Below are 17,391 nucleotides of genomic sequence, written 5' to 3'. Positions count from 1 at the left end.
AAATAAACCACACACACGCACGCACACACCCACTCTCTCTCATGCACAGGCATGGACTGATCACATTTTTGTGTCAGGTATGGCGGAAATGCAGTTTTCAGGCGCCCTGTATGGTGATGCCACGGAGCCTGGACTATGGATTGTCCATGACTGGACAGCCCTTGAAAGACAGCAGATACCCAGGGAGGGAGTTTCTGATCTCACACACATAGAGTCAGGACACTCGGTTGCAAATGCCCCAGCGTGATCCCTGTTACACACACAGCACTAGGCTGGAAATGCACACGTGTGATCGCAGCCCCACCTCAGAGCCCTGGGCTGGAAATGCCCGGGTTTGAGCCCCGCTCTGCGGATTGGAAAGATCTCTCCCACGCAGAGCAATGCCCAGAAGTAGGTTAGAAATGCCCTGATCACTGTGCAGCATGTATCCTCCTCTGTGATCTCCCTGCTGGGGAAGCATTACAGCGTTTTCCCCCTTTGGCTGTCAGCAAACCCTGCCCTCTCTATTTATCATTCCCTTGACGTGTCGCTAGCAAATGGGGAGCAGAGAGGGCTGATCTCTCGGTGGAAGGGGTCACACTGCCTCTGACTGCCACTTGTTGCAAAAAAAAAAAAAAAAAAAAGGGAAAAAAACCCCACCCCACCCCCCACCCCCCCATTGCTACAACAAGCTGCAGAATAAAGGAAATATTTGTAACAATCTGATCCATGCTGGGACCGGGGGCCCAGCGCACCAGCAAAGCGCCAGAGGAATAAAAAGACAGCCACAGATCCGATTGTTTTTTAAATCTATATTTATACAGCCCCCCGCCCCCCCCCCCGGCCCCCGGCTCCCTTGGGCAGCCAGTCAGTGGGAGAGAAGGAAGCATGGTGGAAAACACGAAATCTGCTTTGGTAAGCTTTTTTTTTTTTAAAGAAAATTGTATGTTTTCGAATGCCTGACAGAACAATTACCTCCGGCTCGCGGCTGGGGGGGGCGGGCGGGCGGGGGGGGGGGTTAATGGGGTTGCGGTTGTTGTTTGGTTTCTTTTAGTTGTTGTTGGGCTTTTTGCTTGGTGGGGGGTGGAAGTGAACTCGGGGGCGGGGGTGGAAACTGCATCAAGTCAAACGTCCTGCAACTTCCCAGCCCCCCCAGCCCCCCCCCCAGCCCCGCCGAGTCTGATCATTCATAAAGAGCCGAGCGAGGGGGGATCCCCCGGGGCTTGCACGTGGATCGCGTGTGGGTCTGGCCGCCCCGGGCGGAAAGGGGGGGGGGGGGTCTCCCGGACCTCCAGAGCTGGAGCCGGGGGGGGGCTTGTGGGGAGCCCCCGCGCCCCAATCTCCCCCCGTCTCAATTCTCCCTGCCCTGAAACTCCCTTTACTGCGTCCGTCTCCCCCTCCCCTTCCTCCCCGGCCCATCCGCCGGGATGTTTTCTCGGGCGGGGAGATCCCCCGGCTGGAGCCCGGCTCCGGGCTGCGAACTTCCCGCCGGGGCAGAGGAGCCGCTTCCCGGCTCCCCGCGAGGGGCTTGGGGCCCCCGGCTGGAGCGGAGCCGGGCAGCGGCAAAAGTTGGGCGAGACGCGCCCCCGCGCCCCGAGTTAGTCCGGGTGGGAGCGAGGGGGCGACGCGCTGCGGCTTCTCCCTGCCCGCCCCCGGCCCCGGTTCTCCGGTCCCCCCAGCCCTCCTGCCCCGCTCCCTTCCTCTGTCCCGGGCTTCCTCTCCTCGGCCTCTCCCCCCTCGGCCCTTCTCTGCCCCCCTCCTCCCCCTCTTCCTCCTTCCCCCTTCATCCCCCTCTCCTTCCCCTTTCATCCCCCTCTTCCTCCTCCCTCTTCATCCCCCTCTTCTTCCTTCATCCCCCTCTTCCTCCTCCTCTCCTTCCCCTTCATCCCCCTCTTCCTCCTTCTCCCTTCATCTCCCTCTCCTTCCCCTATCATCCCCCTCTTCCTCCTCCTCTCCTTCCCCCTTCATTCCCCTCTCCTTCCCCTTTCATCCCCCTCTTCCTCCTCCCTCTTCATCCCCCTCTTCCCCCTCCTCTTCCTACTTCCCCCTTCACCCCCCTTCCTCCTCCTCTCCTTCCCCTTCACCCCCTCTTCCTCCTTCCCCCTTCATCCCCCTCTTCCTCCTTCCCCTTTCATCCCCCTCTTCCTCCTCCTCTCCTTCACCCTTCATTCCCCTCTCCTTCCCCTTTCATCCCCCTCTTCCTCTTCCCTCTTCATCCCCCTCTTCCTCCTCCCTCTTCATCCCCCTCTTCCCCCTCCTCTTCCTACTTCCCCCTTCACCCCCCTTCCTCCTCCTCTCCTTCCCCTTCACCCCCTCTTCCTCCTTCCCCCTTCATCCCCCTCTTCCTTCTCCCTCTTCCTCCTTCCCCTTTCATCCCCCTCTTCCACCTCCTCTCCTTCCCCTTCAACCCCCTCTCCTTCCCCTTTCATCCCCCTCTTTCTCCTCCTCTTCATCCCCCTCTTCCTCCTCCTCTCCTTCCCCTTCACCCCCCTCTTCCTCCTTCCCCTTTCATCCCCCTCTCCTTCCCCTTTCATCCCCCTCTTCCTCCTCCCTCTCCATCCCCCTCTTCCTCCTTCCCCTTCATCCCCCTCTTCCTCCCCCTCTCCATCCCCCTCTTCCTCCTCCCTCTCCATCCCCCTCTTCCTCCTTCCCCTTCATCCCCCTCTTCCTCCCCCTCTCCTTCCCCTTTCATCCCCCTCTTCCTCCTCCCTCTCCATCCCCCTCTTCCTCCTTCTCCTTCATCCCCCTCTTCCCCCTCTTCTCCTTTCCCCTTCATCCCCCTCTTCTCTGGGCCGGGCACTCACCCCCACCCCCCACTCTCCTTGTGTCTCCCCGCAGGCTGCCTTCTCCTCCCCGGGGTCGCTGCCCCTGCCGGGGCCGGGCGCCGGCGGCGGCTCCCCGGGGCGCGGCGCTGCCCTGCCGGCCCCGGGCGGCGGCGGGCTCCGGCTGGAGGCGGTGATGGAGAACCTGCAGCGGCAGCAGGCGGCGCGGCTGGCCCGGGTGGAGGAGAAGCTGCGGCGGGGGCAGGCGGAGCCCGGCCCGGGGCAGCTGCGCTCCGTGGTGGGGAGCCGCGTCCAGCAGCAGGCGCTGGCCATCCAGCACTACCAGGCGGCGGTGCGCTGCGGGCTGGCCCCCCGCGGCCGCCTGGGGGGCTCCCCGCCGGGACCCGGCGCCCCGGACCACGAGGAGGAGGAGGAGGAGGAGGACCTGGAGGAAGAGGCGGGGGCGGCCCGGTACCCGCCGCGCTCCCGCAGCGCCCCGCAGCAGCGCCCGGAGCCCGCCCGCTCGCTCTCCCCGCCCCGCCAGCCACCGCCCCAGCACCACGAGTGGACCTACGAGGAGCAGTTCAAGCAGGTAAGAGCCACCCCCAGGGGCGCCTTCCCCCGGGAGCCAGCGCCCCCAAGTTCCCCCCCGGCCAGCCCCACCGCTCCCCAGAGAGCCACCCCCACAGCTGTCCCCCTGTCAAGGGCCTGGGCCTCACCCTCCAGTACCCTGACCCAGAGAGCTACTCCCCTATTTCCCTCCTGCCCCAGGGTCCCCCATCCCAACAGCAGTTCCACTAGCAACCCCCCGGCCCCATCTCCCAATATCCGCCACCCCAGTAGCTACCCTCACCCTGCCCCGATAACTATCCACCCAATGGAGACCCCACCAGTCACCCCCTGGCCTCATCTCCCAGTAGCCCCACTTCAATAGCTATCCCCATATATCCCAGCCTGCCCCGATGCCCTCACCCTGCCCCCAGGACTCCCCACCCCAATATCTCCCACCCCATCCCAATGCCCTCCATCCCAATAGCTTTCCACATATCCCCCATCCGCCCCAGGACTCATCCGCCCCAAGAACTGCCCCAGTATCGACGGCGCGATATCCTCCCTTCTGCTCCCACGTCCCCCACCCCAGTAACAATCCCGCCAGCCACAGCAATATCCTTCACCAGCCATGAGATCCCTATCCCAATATCCACCTCAGCATGCACCCCGCCCCATTATCCCTCCAGAGTATTCCTGTCTCCCCCATATCCACCCTGAGAACTGTCCCCAGTCTCCACTGCAATGTTCTTCACCAATCACTACCCCAATTCCACCCGAAGATCCTGCCCGTCCTCGCAAATACCCTCTCCAATAACTGTCCCAGCAGCACCCCCAGTGGGGAGGGCACTGGGGTGGCTGGGAAAGCTTCCTCGCACTGACTTGAATGGAGAGGGTGGGACTGGGAAATTCAGTGACTTGTTCGGTGATGGAAGGTGAACCTAGAGTAATATGCTGTCTAAACTGGCTGCTCCCTGCCTCTAAATATGCAGGGACTTCCCCATCAGGGAACGTATTTCCCCGTTGCTCTGTCTATCTTGCTGTAGTTTGCATGATCGTATGATGACAACATGCTTTTTTACCTGGCACTTTGGAGACCTTGGTGTGACACTTCCAACCCCGGAAATGCGGACAAAATTCCTACTGTTTTAGAAAGTGCAGGGCTTGGTACCAATTATTTGTTTCTCCCCAAGGAGTCCTTCCTCCCCAGTGTTTGCAGGGTCAGAGCCCTCCTCTGTGCTGTTCTCAAATATCTCCAGTCCCAAACTTCCTTCTGTTTATCCCGCCAGTAAAACTGCAAACGCTCTCTTGAGTTAGGAAGGTCCTGTTCCCGGTTAATTGTCCCTAGGCCTATTGTTCTCAAGGCCCGGATAGCTCACTGATAGAGTGAACGCTTTGGTTAATACAGTACACAGCCTCGTCTCATTAACTTTGGGAGGAATATAGGGAATTGTGCATAAAAGGACATTTCTGTAACTGGATGTTATGTTACCCTCGACTTGGTGGACAGCCAGCGCCAAACCTGCAGCTCTTCTGAGGTCCTTGCTCAGGCGAGTGGTCCAATTGTTGGGAAGAGCCTGCGGCCACAGCCGGATTTAGGGGCAGGTGACCCATGTGACCATCTGGGGGCCAGGGTCAGGGGGCGCCGGGCTCGGGGTGCTGTGTTTGTTGCTAGTGTCTTATATGACGGATACATCATGCATACAAATCGTGCATCAAATTGGTGACGGGCTACAAATGCAATACAAAATAAGATATTCAAACGTTTAACCTGGGGGGACACACGCTGAAGATGCCCCTCACTCAGGGCGCTATTTGATCTAGGGCCAGCCCTGCCTACAGCCCTTACCCGTGCGGGTGATCCGGACTGCGGTTGATTTCAGAGTGAGAGGATTATATACCTGCGGAATCGGGGCCTGGGTGCGAGGAGCGGTGAGGACAGAGTCAAGGCCTGCTCCTGCTTCCCTGGGGAGCTGGCCAAGAGGAACTTCCACCCTTCCCTAGAGGTCGATTGCCCAACCTGTTTGCTGATCTGCTGCAGAAAAGCGGAGGAAACGCACCCTTTGGAAACAGGAAATGGAGTCAGGGCTGGAGCTGACCTTCTTTATCCAGCCGGCAGAGGGGCTGAGCTGTGTGTTTGAGATGCTGGGCAGATAAGGAGATGGAGGGGGCAGATAAAGGAGCATGGCTGCTGGACAGGCCCTGGCGGGAGGTGAGGGGAATAGCAATGCCCGCTGTACTTGGCTCTTCAGATTTGCTCCTGGCCAGCGAGCTCCGAGTGACTGACACATTTGTAGCTAAACAGCTTTCAGCGAGCCGAGAGGCGGCATCTGGAGCCTTTATCGAAAGGAGTTCAGCGGGAAGCAGCTGTCCTGGGCACCAGCAGAGCACAGGGCCGGCCCAGCTTGCAGGCACGTCGGCGTGTGTGGGGAAACAGAGATGTGTCTCTCAAGCCGGAAAGGGGTAGGCAAGGAGGTGATTGCAGGGTTTCTATTTACCACATGCGCTCCCAGCTCCGGGCAGGTGAGCGCTGGGGCGCTGGGCAGGGGGTTCTCAATTGAACCTGGCCTCCTTTGTCCTGGACATGGAAATGGTTGTGTTTACGGCTCGACAATGCGCACATTGATTCCCTGCGCTGAGTGGGCTGCGGTTTTGTGGTCTGAGGCAGCGACGCCCGCCGGCTGCTCACCCGGCTTCTCTTTGGGTCTCTCGGGTGCTCAGGGTCTGGTCGAAGCTGTGGAAGGGGTGGGGCTCAAGTGGCAAAGACTGAATAAGGAGGAACTCACACCCACGCCTCACCTTACATGGGTGTGTGTCATGGTGGGGCCCCAGCCACTTTGGATCCGCGTTTTAGTTTGTGTGTGTTTGATATCGGCGTGCTCTCGAGCTGTATCCTACACTCATTCATCGATTCCCAAGCCAGACGGAACCCCAGTGATCATCTAGCCTGGCTCCCTATAACACAAGCCAGAGACCTGCCCCTAAATAGAACTAGAGCAGAGCTCTTAAATAAAACTAAATCCAAGACACCTTAGCAGCATGCCAGCCTGCTTTCCCTGAGCTTGGTAAAACCCTCTGTCCGGAGGCAGACCGTGGAAACCTTCAGATGCGTTTTGCATTGTGGCCCCTCTGGCCTTGAACCAAGTTCTGGGGGCGAGGGGAAGGGGGCCAGGAGAGCACCAGGGCCCCGATCCTGATGGCAGCGGAAATGTTATGAACACGAGGAGCGGGGGTCAGGGTCTATCATTGGGTTCTGTTGTCGAGATGGTAAATTAAACTACTTAGTGTTTGTGAAAGGGGGTTCCGTTAAATTTCCTGACCTGTGGCCTTTCACGATGACCCCTGGAGAAAGCCTGGCTTCCAGGAGTTTGTAATGCTGCTCTGATGAGCCCCAGAGACAGTGGGTTTGGGGAGATCCCTGCAGTGCAGTCACACGCTGCGTGGGGAGCGTAGGGGTGGGTGGGTGTGTCTGCGGACCATGGGTATAAATCCAAGCGTCATTGCCAAATCAGTAAGGATCAGCTTAGCAAAGCCGCGGGAATGGTGCTCCGCTGACCTTTCTGTTAGAGAATTGCGCAATCAGTCGCTCGTTCACTGGCATTTCAAGCACAGTAACTGGCCAAACTAGAAATAGATTGTCTCCGCATGTACCTGTCATGCGTCAGGTATGCAAGCAGGCAGTATTTACCGTCTGTCCGTGCCCAGGAACCTTGTGCAGTCGGCCGTTGGTCTATTTCTGGATCCGGGCACGTATTTGTAGAGAGAGGCCCAGAGAATGGCTTGGGTGGGTGTGCTGAGTCGATTGAATTGCACTGCCTGTATGGAGGGTTACGTTACGCACAGGGACAGGCTGGCTGGCCAGTTCAGAGGGGTCAGTGTGAGGGGTGTGACGGGCTCCGTGGACTCTTTTGAGAGAAAGCATTCAGAGCATTTGTGTGAAACAGGGAAAGCCTCCCGCCAGCACTCTGCTCCCTGGATCCTAATGCCCCCCCGTTCCCCCCGCCCCCCCAGTTCCCGTGAAGGTCTGAACACACAAGCAGCACAGAAACGGGGCCAGAGGGTCTTGATTTAAACAGGATATAGAATAAATGCCTGTCTAGATAGATAGAAAAGGAAATTAAACTGGATTGGCTGGCAAATAAAATCCTTCCCTACATGAAAGTTTTTCTTTCTTTCTTTCTGATACGTTTTCTTCTGTATTCTTAAGATCAGATGAGAAGTGGGAGCCGTGCTGGATATTTGTAACGCACCCCAGCTGTCTGCCCAGCACAACACTCTGTAAAACTGGCATCAGGTCTAGCGAGTGCGTTTTCCCAGACACGGAGAGCCTTGCTCCAGGAATTGCCCCTTGTGTGTTGTCTTTAGAGATAGGAATCAAACAATCTCAGCAGAAGGTTTGATGCAAAAAGTGGTGCAGCTTTGGGTCGATCCATGAACAGGGCTTCAAGCCGCAGTGTGACGTGGCAGGCGAGGGTTAATCTGACAGCTGTGGCTGGATGGTGGGGGAATTTAGTTGAGGGAACCCCTGAAGAGCCAGACATAATTGTGTCTCTCCTGTCCCCCCAACACACACACTAGTACCTTGGCGTTCACGCTTTGGGAACCAGCTTTCTCGGGTGGTTTGGGCTGCTCTGAAAACACCGTGGCCTTGGGTTTGCATGGTTAGCGTTTGCTGGATGTTGGAACCCATCAGCGGTCTCCTGTCTGGATGTGCCCCTGCTCCGATGACCTTAGATAAGAGCCCTCATGCTGCAGCGGGTGGCGAGGTTGTCACATCCTCGGAGGATCGCCCACAGCGTGGGGACCAGAATGTGTTCTCCATCCTTCTGAGTTTATACAGGGTCTCTTTTTATTCCTTGTGGGCGTGGGAGAGAAATTCCTCTTGGCATCTCTCCCTCCCCTTCCCTTTCCCTCAATGGCCTTAGTCAGGCAGCCCAGGTGTGAGCCACCCTCTTTGCAGGAGATTGGGCCCTTCACGGGAGGAAGAGCCCCGTCTCGGCTCCGTGCTGTGGCCGTCTGAGTGTGCTTCCTCTGACGGGACGGTCCTGAGCTCCAGCACCCTCCCAACCCCTGGCCTAACCTTCCTCTCTGGGCTAGTCACTTGCCGAGCTCCTCACAGGTCTGCACCATCCACTCTTCTGTTTCCTCCCTATCCCCAAAGGAGTTTTTAAGTGCTGGTAAAATAGCTGACTCTTCCTTGCTGGGTCGGGGCTAATATCACCCAGGAATCCCCAGCCCTTTAATAACAGAAGAGAGCAAGGGGGCAGGATGTTGGGGGAGGAAGGGAACAAGGTAAGCTGGCTAGCTTGATCAAATAGCCCGTGGACCACTTACACTGCCTCAGACGGTGGCGTGGTGAGAGTGTGTTTGTACAGTGCCTGGCACAGTAGGGTTCTGGTTCATGGCTGGGGTTTCTAGGTGTGCTGCTTGTATGTACAATAAATCAACAACAAAATCCTGCAAGAAAATCAAATCTAATGCCTGTCACCAGCGTATCTTAACTCCCCTTCCAGGACCTGCCTTCTCTTTTCCGTAGTGCGCGGCGGGGCAGGACTCCTGGGTTCTGCTCACAGCTCGGACACTGATTTTCTATATGACCAAGAGCAAATTGCCAACCCCACATTTTCCGAAGTCACCACTAATTTCTGGTGCCTCTGTTTGGGGCACTCAGCTGGAGAGGGTTAGGGCCTGAGTTTCAGATGTGCTGAGTATCTGCAGAGCTAATTGACTCAGTTAATAAGCTAAGAGGATAGGAGAGGACTGCAGTGATGCATAAAGGCCTTGCTACTTTAGCATCGGCAGCAGAGCTCAGGGCTGTTGGGTTGGTGGGTCGGGGTTTGAACCCTTCTCTAGCAAATAGACAGCATTTTGCTTTCCCTGGGTTTATTCGGATGGCAAAGCTCTTTCTGGGCTCTCGTGTTGGTGCTGAGGCTGGAATGAAGTGTGATCATAGAATCATAGAATCATAGAATATCAGGGTTGGAAGGGACCCCAGAAGGTCATCTAGTCCAACCCCCTGCTCAAAGCAGGACCAATTCCCAGTTAAATCATCCCAGCCAGGGCTTTGTCAAGCCTGACCTTAAAAACCTCTAAGGAAGGAGATTCTACCACCTCCCTAGGTAACGCATTCCAGTGTTTCACCACCCTCTTAGTGAAAAAGTTTTTCCTAATATCCAATCTAAACCTCAATGTTTAGGTATTGGAGCCTTTCCTTGGTGCCAGGCACTAGATCTTCGCACAACGCACAGTCAACCTGTGGAACTCATTGCCAGGGGATGTTGTGAAGGCCAATCGCTAGGTTTAAAAAAAAAAGAATTAGTTAAGTTCCTGGAGGACAGGTCCATCAATGGCTAGTAGCCAAGATGATCAGGGACACAGCCCCATGCTCTAGGTGTCCCTAGATCTCTGACTACCAGAACCTGGCATGGACAACTGGGGATGGATCATTCAAAATTGCCCTGTTCTGTTCATTCTCTCTGAAGAATCTGGCACTGGGCACTTTCAGAGGACAGGATACTGGGCTAGATGGACCATAGGTCTGACCCAGTGTGACTGTTCTTCTGATCTCCCTGGCGGCATTGCAGTTGTAGACGTGCCATGTGGGTCTTGTCCTCTGCTTTTTTCCTGTTGGTGCACAAAGATAGATAGACTTGGAAAGAGTCTCTTGGAGGTGGAGGACTGTACCTTTGGGACTCCATGGACAAATTAGCTCATTTGCACTGCGAATGCTACCCCGTCCCATGCCCTGGCATGCCGATTTTCAAACTGATCTGATTATAGATGCAGTGTAAGGAGGTTACGTAATTCAGCTTTGAACAGAAACCGTGTTGCACCTTCCCTACGGTGTGTCCGTCACTGCCCTATAACAAAGAAAGATGCTGTTTAAGTGCATGATGCAGCCGGTGAAGTGAGCTGTCGCTCACGAAAGCTCGTGCTCAAATAAATGTGTCGGTCCCTAAGGGGCCACACGTCCTCCTCTTCTTTTTACGAATACAGACTGACACGGCTGCTGCTCTGAAACCTCATGTTAATACGATTACTCACTTTCTGTCCAGAACCGTTGGGTCATGCCGCTGCGTCCCATTAAATGGCTGCCTCCAGAGGTGGTGGGCTACACACATTGAAGAATGGCCCGGAACTAGGATACTAGATCCAGATTTGAACTCTGAAGAAGATCGGCTCTGGATCTGAATCCTGATCCAAGCTCTGTGGTGTTCTCTCACTCTCCTGTGGGAGTCACACAGGTGAAGTCGGCAAGATTGGGCCCATTAAAATTTGCAAAGCAGGTTGACCAGAGTGTGAGGGTCTCTGGGTTTGAGGTGCTGTTTCAGAGTCGTTCCCTAGAACAGGGGCGGCCAGTACACGTGGCTGTCCCACCTTTGATCTGTGCCAGCAGGTGCTCTGTTCTCTGGGGTCCAGGCCAGTTCACAGTCTGTGGTGGGACACGGAGCCAGCCACACGTACAGCAGTCGCGTTCGGCTCTGGAGATCCCCACACGTGTGACGTCATGGCTGGGAACCCATCCTGGGAAGAATCACCAGCCTTTGAATAGCCTATGGGATTGCTGCACCGTGACCGGCTAAGTGGCCTCTGAGGTCACAAAGCCAAGACCCAGCAATGAGCTGTGCAGAGAATCCGAATGTAAAAAGCCCTCAAAGGGGTCTTCCCCCTGGATTTTGTGCTGGTGTTTCCGCTTGGTGGAGACCCCCAATCGCCCAAATAAAGGTGTGATGCGGGAGGGCTCAGGGTGGATGGAGCTTTAATAGAATGTCCTTTTTCTTGTCAAAATCCTGTGATTTCCTTTCCCTGAGGGAAACTGGGCGAGGTGGGTAAAGGTGTATCCAATGGCCCCAGAGACAGCTTGGGCTTCCCTCCTGCCTTTAATGGTGGTGGAGCTGTTAGTTGACCCCTTCCTGTGTATGGTTTTACAGACCATTGGCTCTTGTCCCTCTTCCTGATTGTCACCATCCTTTGGGGAACACCAGCACTTTGCACTTCCATAATACTGCCCGTCCACAGGGCTCACACAGGGCTTTCCAGCAGAACGGTAAGTGATGTGGAAATGGCAGACAAAGGGAACTCATCTTAAATTTGCCCCCACATTTACATTTGATTAGCATTTTTTTAAAAGCAGGGACATTTAAAAAAAAAATCCCCCTACATGAATTCACTGCAGGATTCCCCTGCCCGGTTTGAAACCTGATCATTACAACAGAAAGTGAAACTGAGTGTAAACAGAAGTGAAACTGGCAGGTTGATGTCACTGTCTGAGCTGAGAGAAAAGCAAACAGGAAACAGAAGGGAGGGGTGTTGGCTTTCCAAAGGGTTGTGTCTTTTTCTCTTTACACAACAAACCCAGAAATGAAGGAGCCACGTGGGCCTGGTGGGCTTCAGGGCCGGGCGGCCGGAGCGCGGCGGCTGCTGACGGAGGGCCCAGCTCTGCAGGCAGCAGCGCAGAAGTGAGGGTGGCAACACCCTACCTGGCATCCTTCCTTCGGCGCTGCTGCTGGCAGGGCTCCGCCTTCAGAGCTGGGCTCCCGGCCAGCAGCCCCCGCTCGCCAGCCCCCCAGCTCTGAAGGCAGCTGCGCCGCCAGCAGAAGTGCAGAAGGAAGGGTCGCAATACCACCCCCCCACACAATAACCTTGCGACCCCCCCCACACACACACACACCTTCTTTTTGGGCCAGGACCCCGACAATCACCACACCCAGACATTTCAGATTTAAATAGCTGAAACCATGAAATTTACGATTTTAAAAATCCTATGACCATGAAATTGACCAAAATGGACTGTGCATTTGCTAGGCCCCTATATATAATATAGGTATACTGCTGGAAGGGATACGTTGGGCTCGGTGACTCGTACTGCAATGTCGTCTCTGAGGTGGTGGTTTCTGGACTGTGTACAGCGGGTTAAGATGAGCTGTTGGGGTTTTTGCTGTTTGTGGGTAGTTGGACTGGAGGAGGGTCAGTGGAAGAGTTGGTTCCCTTTATGTGAAGGGGTGTATAATAGTTGATGTTGTTGCCACCATAAACTGGAGCCCAAATCCTGTCGTTCTAGTCCTGAGATAATCCCTGTTGCTCTGGTTCTTTGTAGCTTTATTTACAGCTTGAGTCGAGGGTGGTTCATATTGGAGGTGAACGTGAGTCATTATGGCCTGGATGCGTGCTGGCTGAGTTTACAGGGTTGCTGGTGAATAGTTAGAGGATTACTGTAGAAAACAGGGTCAGAGTTAAGGTTGTTTAGAAGTTCACTTTATGAATTTCATTATTTGGGAACATTTCTTTTTACCGTTGCCTTCGCTTTGGATTTCCGGCCTTTCACACTTCTTTTTGGAGTAACCACAACATGCTTTTAATGTCATTGTTATCTGTTTCATTCTCTGAACAAAGTTTTTTGTCCGGGAATTTCCTTAGCTTTAGAGAGTATTTTTAAAAATACAATGAGATAGGAAAACAGAGTTTTATTTGCCTTTTAAATAGCGAGATTGTATTTTGCTCTAATTCTAGCAGTGCTGCAGAGACAGCTCGCGGTGTTCGATAAAACACAGATCAGTGCAGCACTCTGGTCAAATAAGCCCCGGGTGGAGTTCGTCACCGCCTGAGACTCCCAGGAGTTTGGCTGACAAAGTTTACAAACCCCTCATTGGCGCCTCTAATCTTCCTGAACCGACACGGGCTGGCTGATGTGGCTGGCTAACTGCCTCATGCCTGGGGCACCAGATCTCTGAAGTTTATAGAGGCCATGGAGAAATCAAAGTCATCAGCCCATAATGTGTAATTCACCTGCCCTGATTAGGAATAACTGTGAGCTCCCTCAACCCTGAGCTGGAATCAAAGGTGAAGTTATTGTTGAGATTGACGTTACAGATGAGCACAAAGCTTTCTGGAAGTGAGCTACAGGTCTTCCAGAGAGTCCGGGATCTCGAGACTGGTTGGCCTCCTGTGTCACAAGATAGGTGCCGTTTTGCACACAGGCCAGCCGCGCAAGGTTTCAAGAAGAGACTTTGGGAGGAAGCTGCTGGTGGGAGAAACATCTGAGAATCGGGCTTGCAGAGGAGCAGCTTGGGATTTTATTCCTGCACTCCCCAAAGGCAGCGACCTGCCAGTGGGATCCTGGCCAAGTGCTAGGATGCGAGTCTCGGGGAAATGACCGAAAGGCAGGGAAGAGGGTAGAGGTCGGGGTGATCGGAATATCTCGATCACCCTGTGATTTGCTTCATAAGGAGATGCTGCTGCTGGCTTTAAGTAGGGCTTTGTAATGGAGTGGCTTTGGTTTTGGTGGGCAGGAGGAAGGGATGACTGACGGTGCCCCCCCCACACACACACACCTGACCATGCTTCCCCCCCCAGCCCCGGGCCAGTTAAGGCCCTGCTTTGTGCTAGAACGTGTCCAGACTGTGCCCAGAGGAGGCAGAGGGGAGTTCTGGCTGCCCTGCCGTCTTTGCTCTGGATTTAGTGCAGCAGCTCTCGCCTCCGCAGAGTGTGTGGTCTGCACATTCCACCCAGCTGCCGCCACCGCCGCCTTCAGATCCAGAGGGGACCCTCCGGGGGAGGCTCCGGGATCAATCACCTGCCTGCTCCTAGTTACGCACCCTGGCCCCCTGCAGGTGTGCACACCCCCCACACCATAGGTCCTGCACCTTCGGGCTTGCCCACCCTTGGGTCTGCCCCCCAACGCCGGGGCATGCTCGTGCACCCCCCTCCCCCGATGCCTGGGCAAGCCCAGCGACCACTGAGGGGCTGGAGACAGGATCCAGGCTGCCAGGGCTCCTCTATGCATTGGCCTGTTGGACTTTCCCCAGTGCCAGCTGGGACTTTTGCACAAGAAAGATGGCTGGCACAGGTCTGCAGGGCTTAGGTCCATGCGTGTCCCCTGTCCAGGCAGCACCTGGAGAGGAAGGACAGGGCAGTGGCTAGTATCCAGCAGGGGTTCAAGATCCACTGGGATCCTCCTCGGCTCTGACCCCCCGCAGAGCGCAGCCAGAGGACGGCCGGGGATGAACTCCTGCCCCTGGGCCAGCAGCGGTGGCTGAACTGCAGCCTGTCCTTTAGAAAACAGCCAAACTTGAGTTAAAAATTGCCGGGATGGACAATCCCCCGCGACCCTTGGTCAGTTGTTCCAGTGGCTAACGACCCTCCCTGTTAAAAACATGGGGCTAATTTCCAGTCTAAATGTGTCCAGGTTCAGTTTCCAGCCACGGGGTCTTGTTCTGCTAGATTGGAGAGCCCGCGATAACCCAGTTTCTGTTCCCCGTGTCGGGACTTAGCGACTGGGACTTTTAACCGGCTCTTTGTCAAGCTAACCAGATTCAGCTCCGTGAGTCTGTCACTCGGAGGCAGGTTTCCCAGTCCTTTGATCATTCTCGTGGCTCTTCTCTGACCCCTCTCCAATTTCTCAACGTCCTTCTGGAACTGTGGGCCCCAGACCTGGAGCCAGGATCCCAGCAGCGGCCGCACCAGAGCCAGGTACGGAGGGAAAATCACCTCCCTGCTCCCACTGGAGGTTCCCCTGGTGATGCCTCCCAGGGTCGAGTTAACTCTTTTGGCTACAGCGTCACACTGGTAGCTATGTTCAGCTGATGGATTCTCCACCCTGACCCCTCGCTCTCCTGCCGACATAGCGCTGTCCACGCCAGCCCTGGGGTCCGTGTCACTTACGGTGCTCAGGGGAGCGGCTTATTCACACCCCTGCGCGATAGAGGTTATACTGACAACCTGTAGTGTAGACAAGCCCTGATTGTCCTTAACTCTGCTGGCCATAGCGTCCTCCTTGTGTCCCTTGGCTTCCCTTATCAGTTTTTCACAGTTAGTAGCTTCTAATTTATGTTCAGTGCTATCAGCTTCCCCCTTTGTCCGTGTGTGTGTGTCCGTGTGTGTGTCCGTGTCCGTGTGTGTGTGTTTTATGGCTGCCTTCACTTTCCCCTGAAGCCTGGTTAGATTTAAGCTGTGCCAGCTTTAGCCGGGCAGCTGCCTTGCTGAGGCCCGGGGAGAAAGGGAGACCCCTCTGGGGCAGGTCAGGGCGAAGGCTGGTGCTTCCAGGGCAAAAAGCCTGGGGTGTGGCTGACCCCGGAGACCCCCTCCCCCCATCCTGTACTGCACCTTCAATCCAGGTGCATCAGCCAACAACTGGAGGCCTCTTGGTGCCTAATGAAAGGGTCTCTGGTTGCATTCCAACGCTGGGGGAGGGGGAATGGGCTGGGTGGAGGGTGGGGGGGGGGCTCAGTGTTGTTTCCTCCCCTGGCTGCCTGGAGATTTCTCAATCTAGGCTGGAAAATCTCCTTGCCAGGCCCTCCTTTCTGCGGAGGAGAAAGCTGGGTGGGGGCCACCTGTCCTGGAGCATGGCTGGGGAGGGGAGGGGGAAGGGCTGCCAGGGGCTGGGGCTGGGAGCAGAGATCAGGTCTGGGGGGTGAAAGGTCAGTGCATTAATCCACTGGCTGGGCGGCTTTTACTGGCAGCCCCTACGCCCAGCCGCTTGCTTGGTGCAGCGTTGTCTGGCGTCCGGCTGCCTGCAGGCGATCGGCGCGGCTGCTGTAAACAGAGCCCCAGCCCGGGGCGGGGGGGTGCGCGGGCATAAGTGTGTGTGTCTTGGTAGGTGTGCACGCCCGTGCGTGTGCACCTACATGTGTGTTTCGGGGGGGGCGTGCACGTCTGTGTCTTTGTGCACACGTGCGGGTGCACGTGTGTGTAGGGGTCCGTGTGCGTGTGTGTACACGTGTGTGTAGGGGTCCGTGGGTCCGTGTGCGTGTGTGTACACGTGTGTGCATGCACAGGGGCGTGGGCGTGTGTCTGCAGGAGCGTGCAAATGCACGTGTGCACGGGGGGTGCACCACTCCGGGGCGGGACTCAGCAGAAATGAGGCCTGCAGGTAGGTTTTCGGAAGCCTCTGACTCCCTCCCACCGATGGCCGCTTTCCTCCCTCCGCCGAGCCGCCCCCCCCCGCAGCACGGCGCCCCCTACTGCCACGCCGAGAGGTCGAGGTCCGCGCTGGCCCGAAGCGGGTCGCGCCCCTCGCTGCTCCGCCCCGCGAGCCCGTCCAGCTGTAGACACCATCCTGCGTCTGTAACTCAATCCGGGGGGAGCAGCGGGCGTGAAGGAGGAAGTGTAAAAGCAATCAAGGGTGTGAAGAACAGAGGGTGGCGGAGGAGTCGGCCGGAGGGAGGGGGGAAGCGAAGGTTAGGGATAAACTCAGCCGTGGGATGGGGGAGGGGGGTCGCAGAGAGCGGGGGAAGCAATTTCCCGACACCAGGGCGAGGTTTCTGAGATGAGCTCTCTCTGCCTGGCTAGCTCTCGCAGAGCAGGCGGGGACGATTTCCCAGGGGAGCTGCCGGCGGAAATTGGGATCAGGCCAGCTTGGGTGAGCAGGGAAGTAGCGCATCTGAGTGACAGGGTGACGTTGGCGGGGGTGGGGGGGACTGGGTCTGAGCTCCTGATTGAACGGGGGGCAGGTTGGAGGTCTGGGCTGAAATCCCACCAGGCCTTGGTGCCAGGGCTTGTGGCGATCGTGTCCCGTTCACACTAGGGGTTAACGCGGCCACAGCTCCAGCTCAGGGGGCCTGGGAAGGACGGAGCATCCCGGAGGGGAGTCGCCCTTGGGGGCGGCCGGGTTAGAGGCACAGGGATGTCGAGCGGGCAGCGACTGGTGTCAAATGTGATCGCTGAGGCAAACTCACTGCCAGGCGTCGCTGTCGGCTGGCCACAGGCAGGTGTTGTCATGCGTGGCCCAGTGCTTAGAACAGGGGGCTGGAAATCAGGATGCCTGAGGCCTAGCCCTGGCTCTGCCACTGAGCTACTGGGCTGACCTGGGGCAAATCACAACCCCTCCGTGCCTCAGTTTCCCCCGTCTTTCAGATGGGGCTAATGAGCCAGAAGCACCCGGATCTGCTGGGCCAAGAGTCCCACAGGATTGGAAATTGCAGCTCCTGATTGTTAGGAGGGTTTGTTCCCTGGATGGGACAAGGGAGCAGGAGACAACGTGACTGGAAAATAAAACAAAGGCGCCCTGGCAAGCCCCCCGTAAGCTCCCCCCAGCCTTTGGGGCTGGCTCCGAGAAGGCAGCTGGCTAGTGGCGTCATGGTCTGGTGGCCTGCTTGATGTGGGA

At 56.5% G+C, this 17,391-nt stretch overlaps 1 protein-coding gene across 1 annotated transcript in view; it reads left to right on the top strand.

Moving 5' to 3' along the window:
• Positions 1–867: 867 nt before the first annotated feature.
• Positions 868–17,391, top strand: part of ARID3C (AT-rich interaction domain 3C) — a 141,140-nt gene continuing 124,616 nt past the window's right edge. The window contains exons 1-3 of the mRNA XM_078852999.1: positions 868–894; positions 1,427–1,576; positions 2,818–3,333. Coding sequence (XP_078709125.1) covers positions 868–894; positions 1,427–1,576; positions 2,818–3,333 — 693 coding nt within the window. The remainder of the gene's footprint in view (positions 895–1,426; positions 1,577–2,817; positions 3,334–17,391) is intronic.

The sequence above is a fragment of the Lepidochelys kempii genome, chromosome 5 (assembly GCF_965140285.1).
Source record: "Lepidochelys kempii isolate rLepKem1 chromosome 5, rLepKem1.hap1, whole genome shotgun sequence".
Classification (NCBI taxonomy): domain Eukaryota; kingdom Metazoa; phylum Chordata; order Testudines; family Cheloniidae; genus Lepidochelys; species Lepidochelys kempii.
Note: the sequence above shows the minus strand (reverse complement) of the source record. Positions and strands in the feature narration are given on the sequence as shown.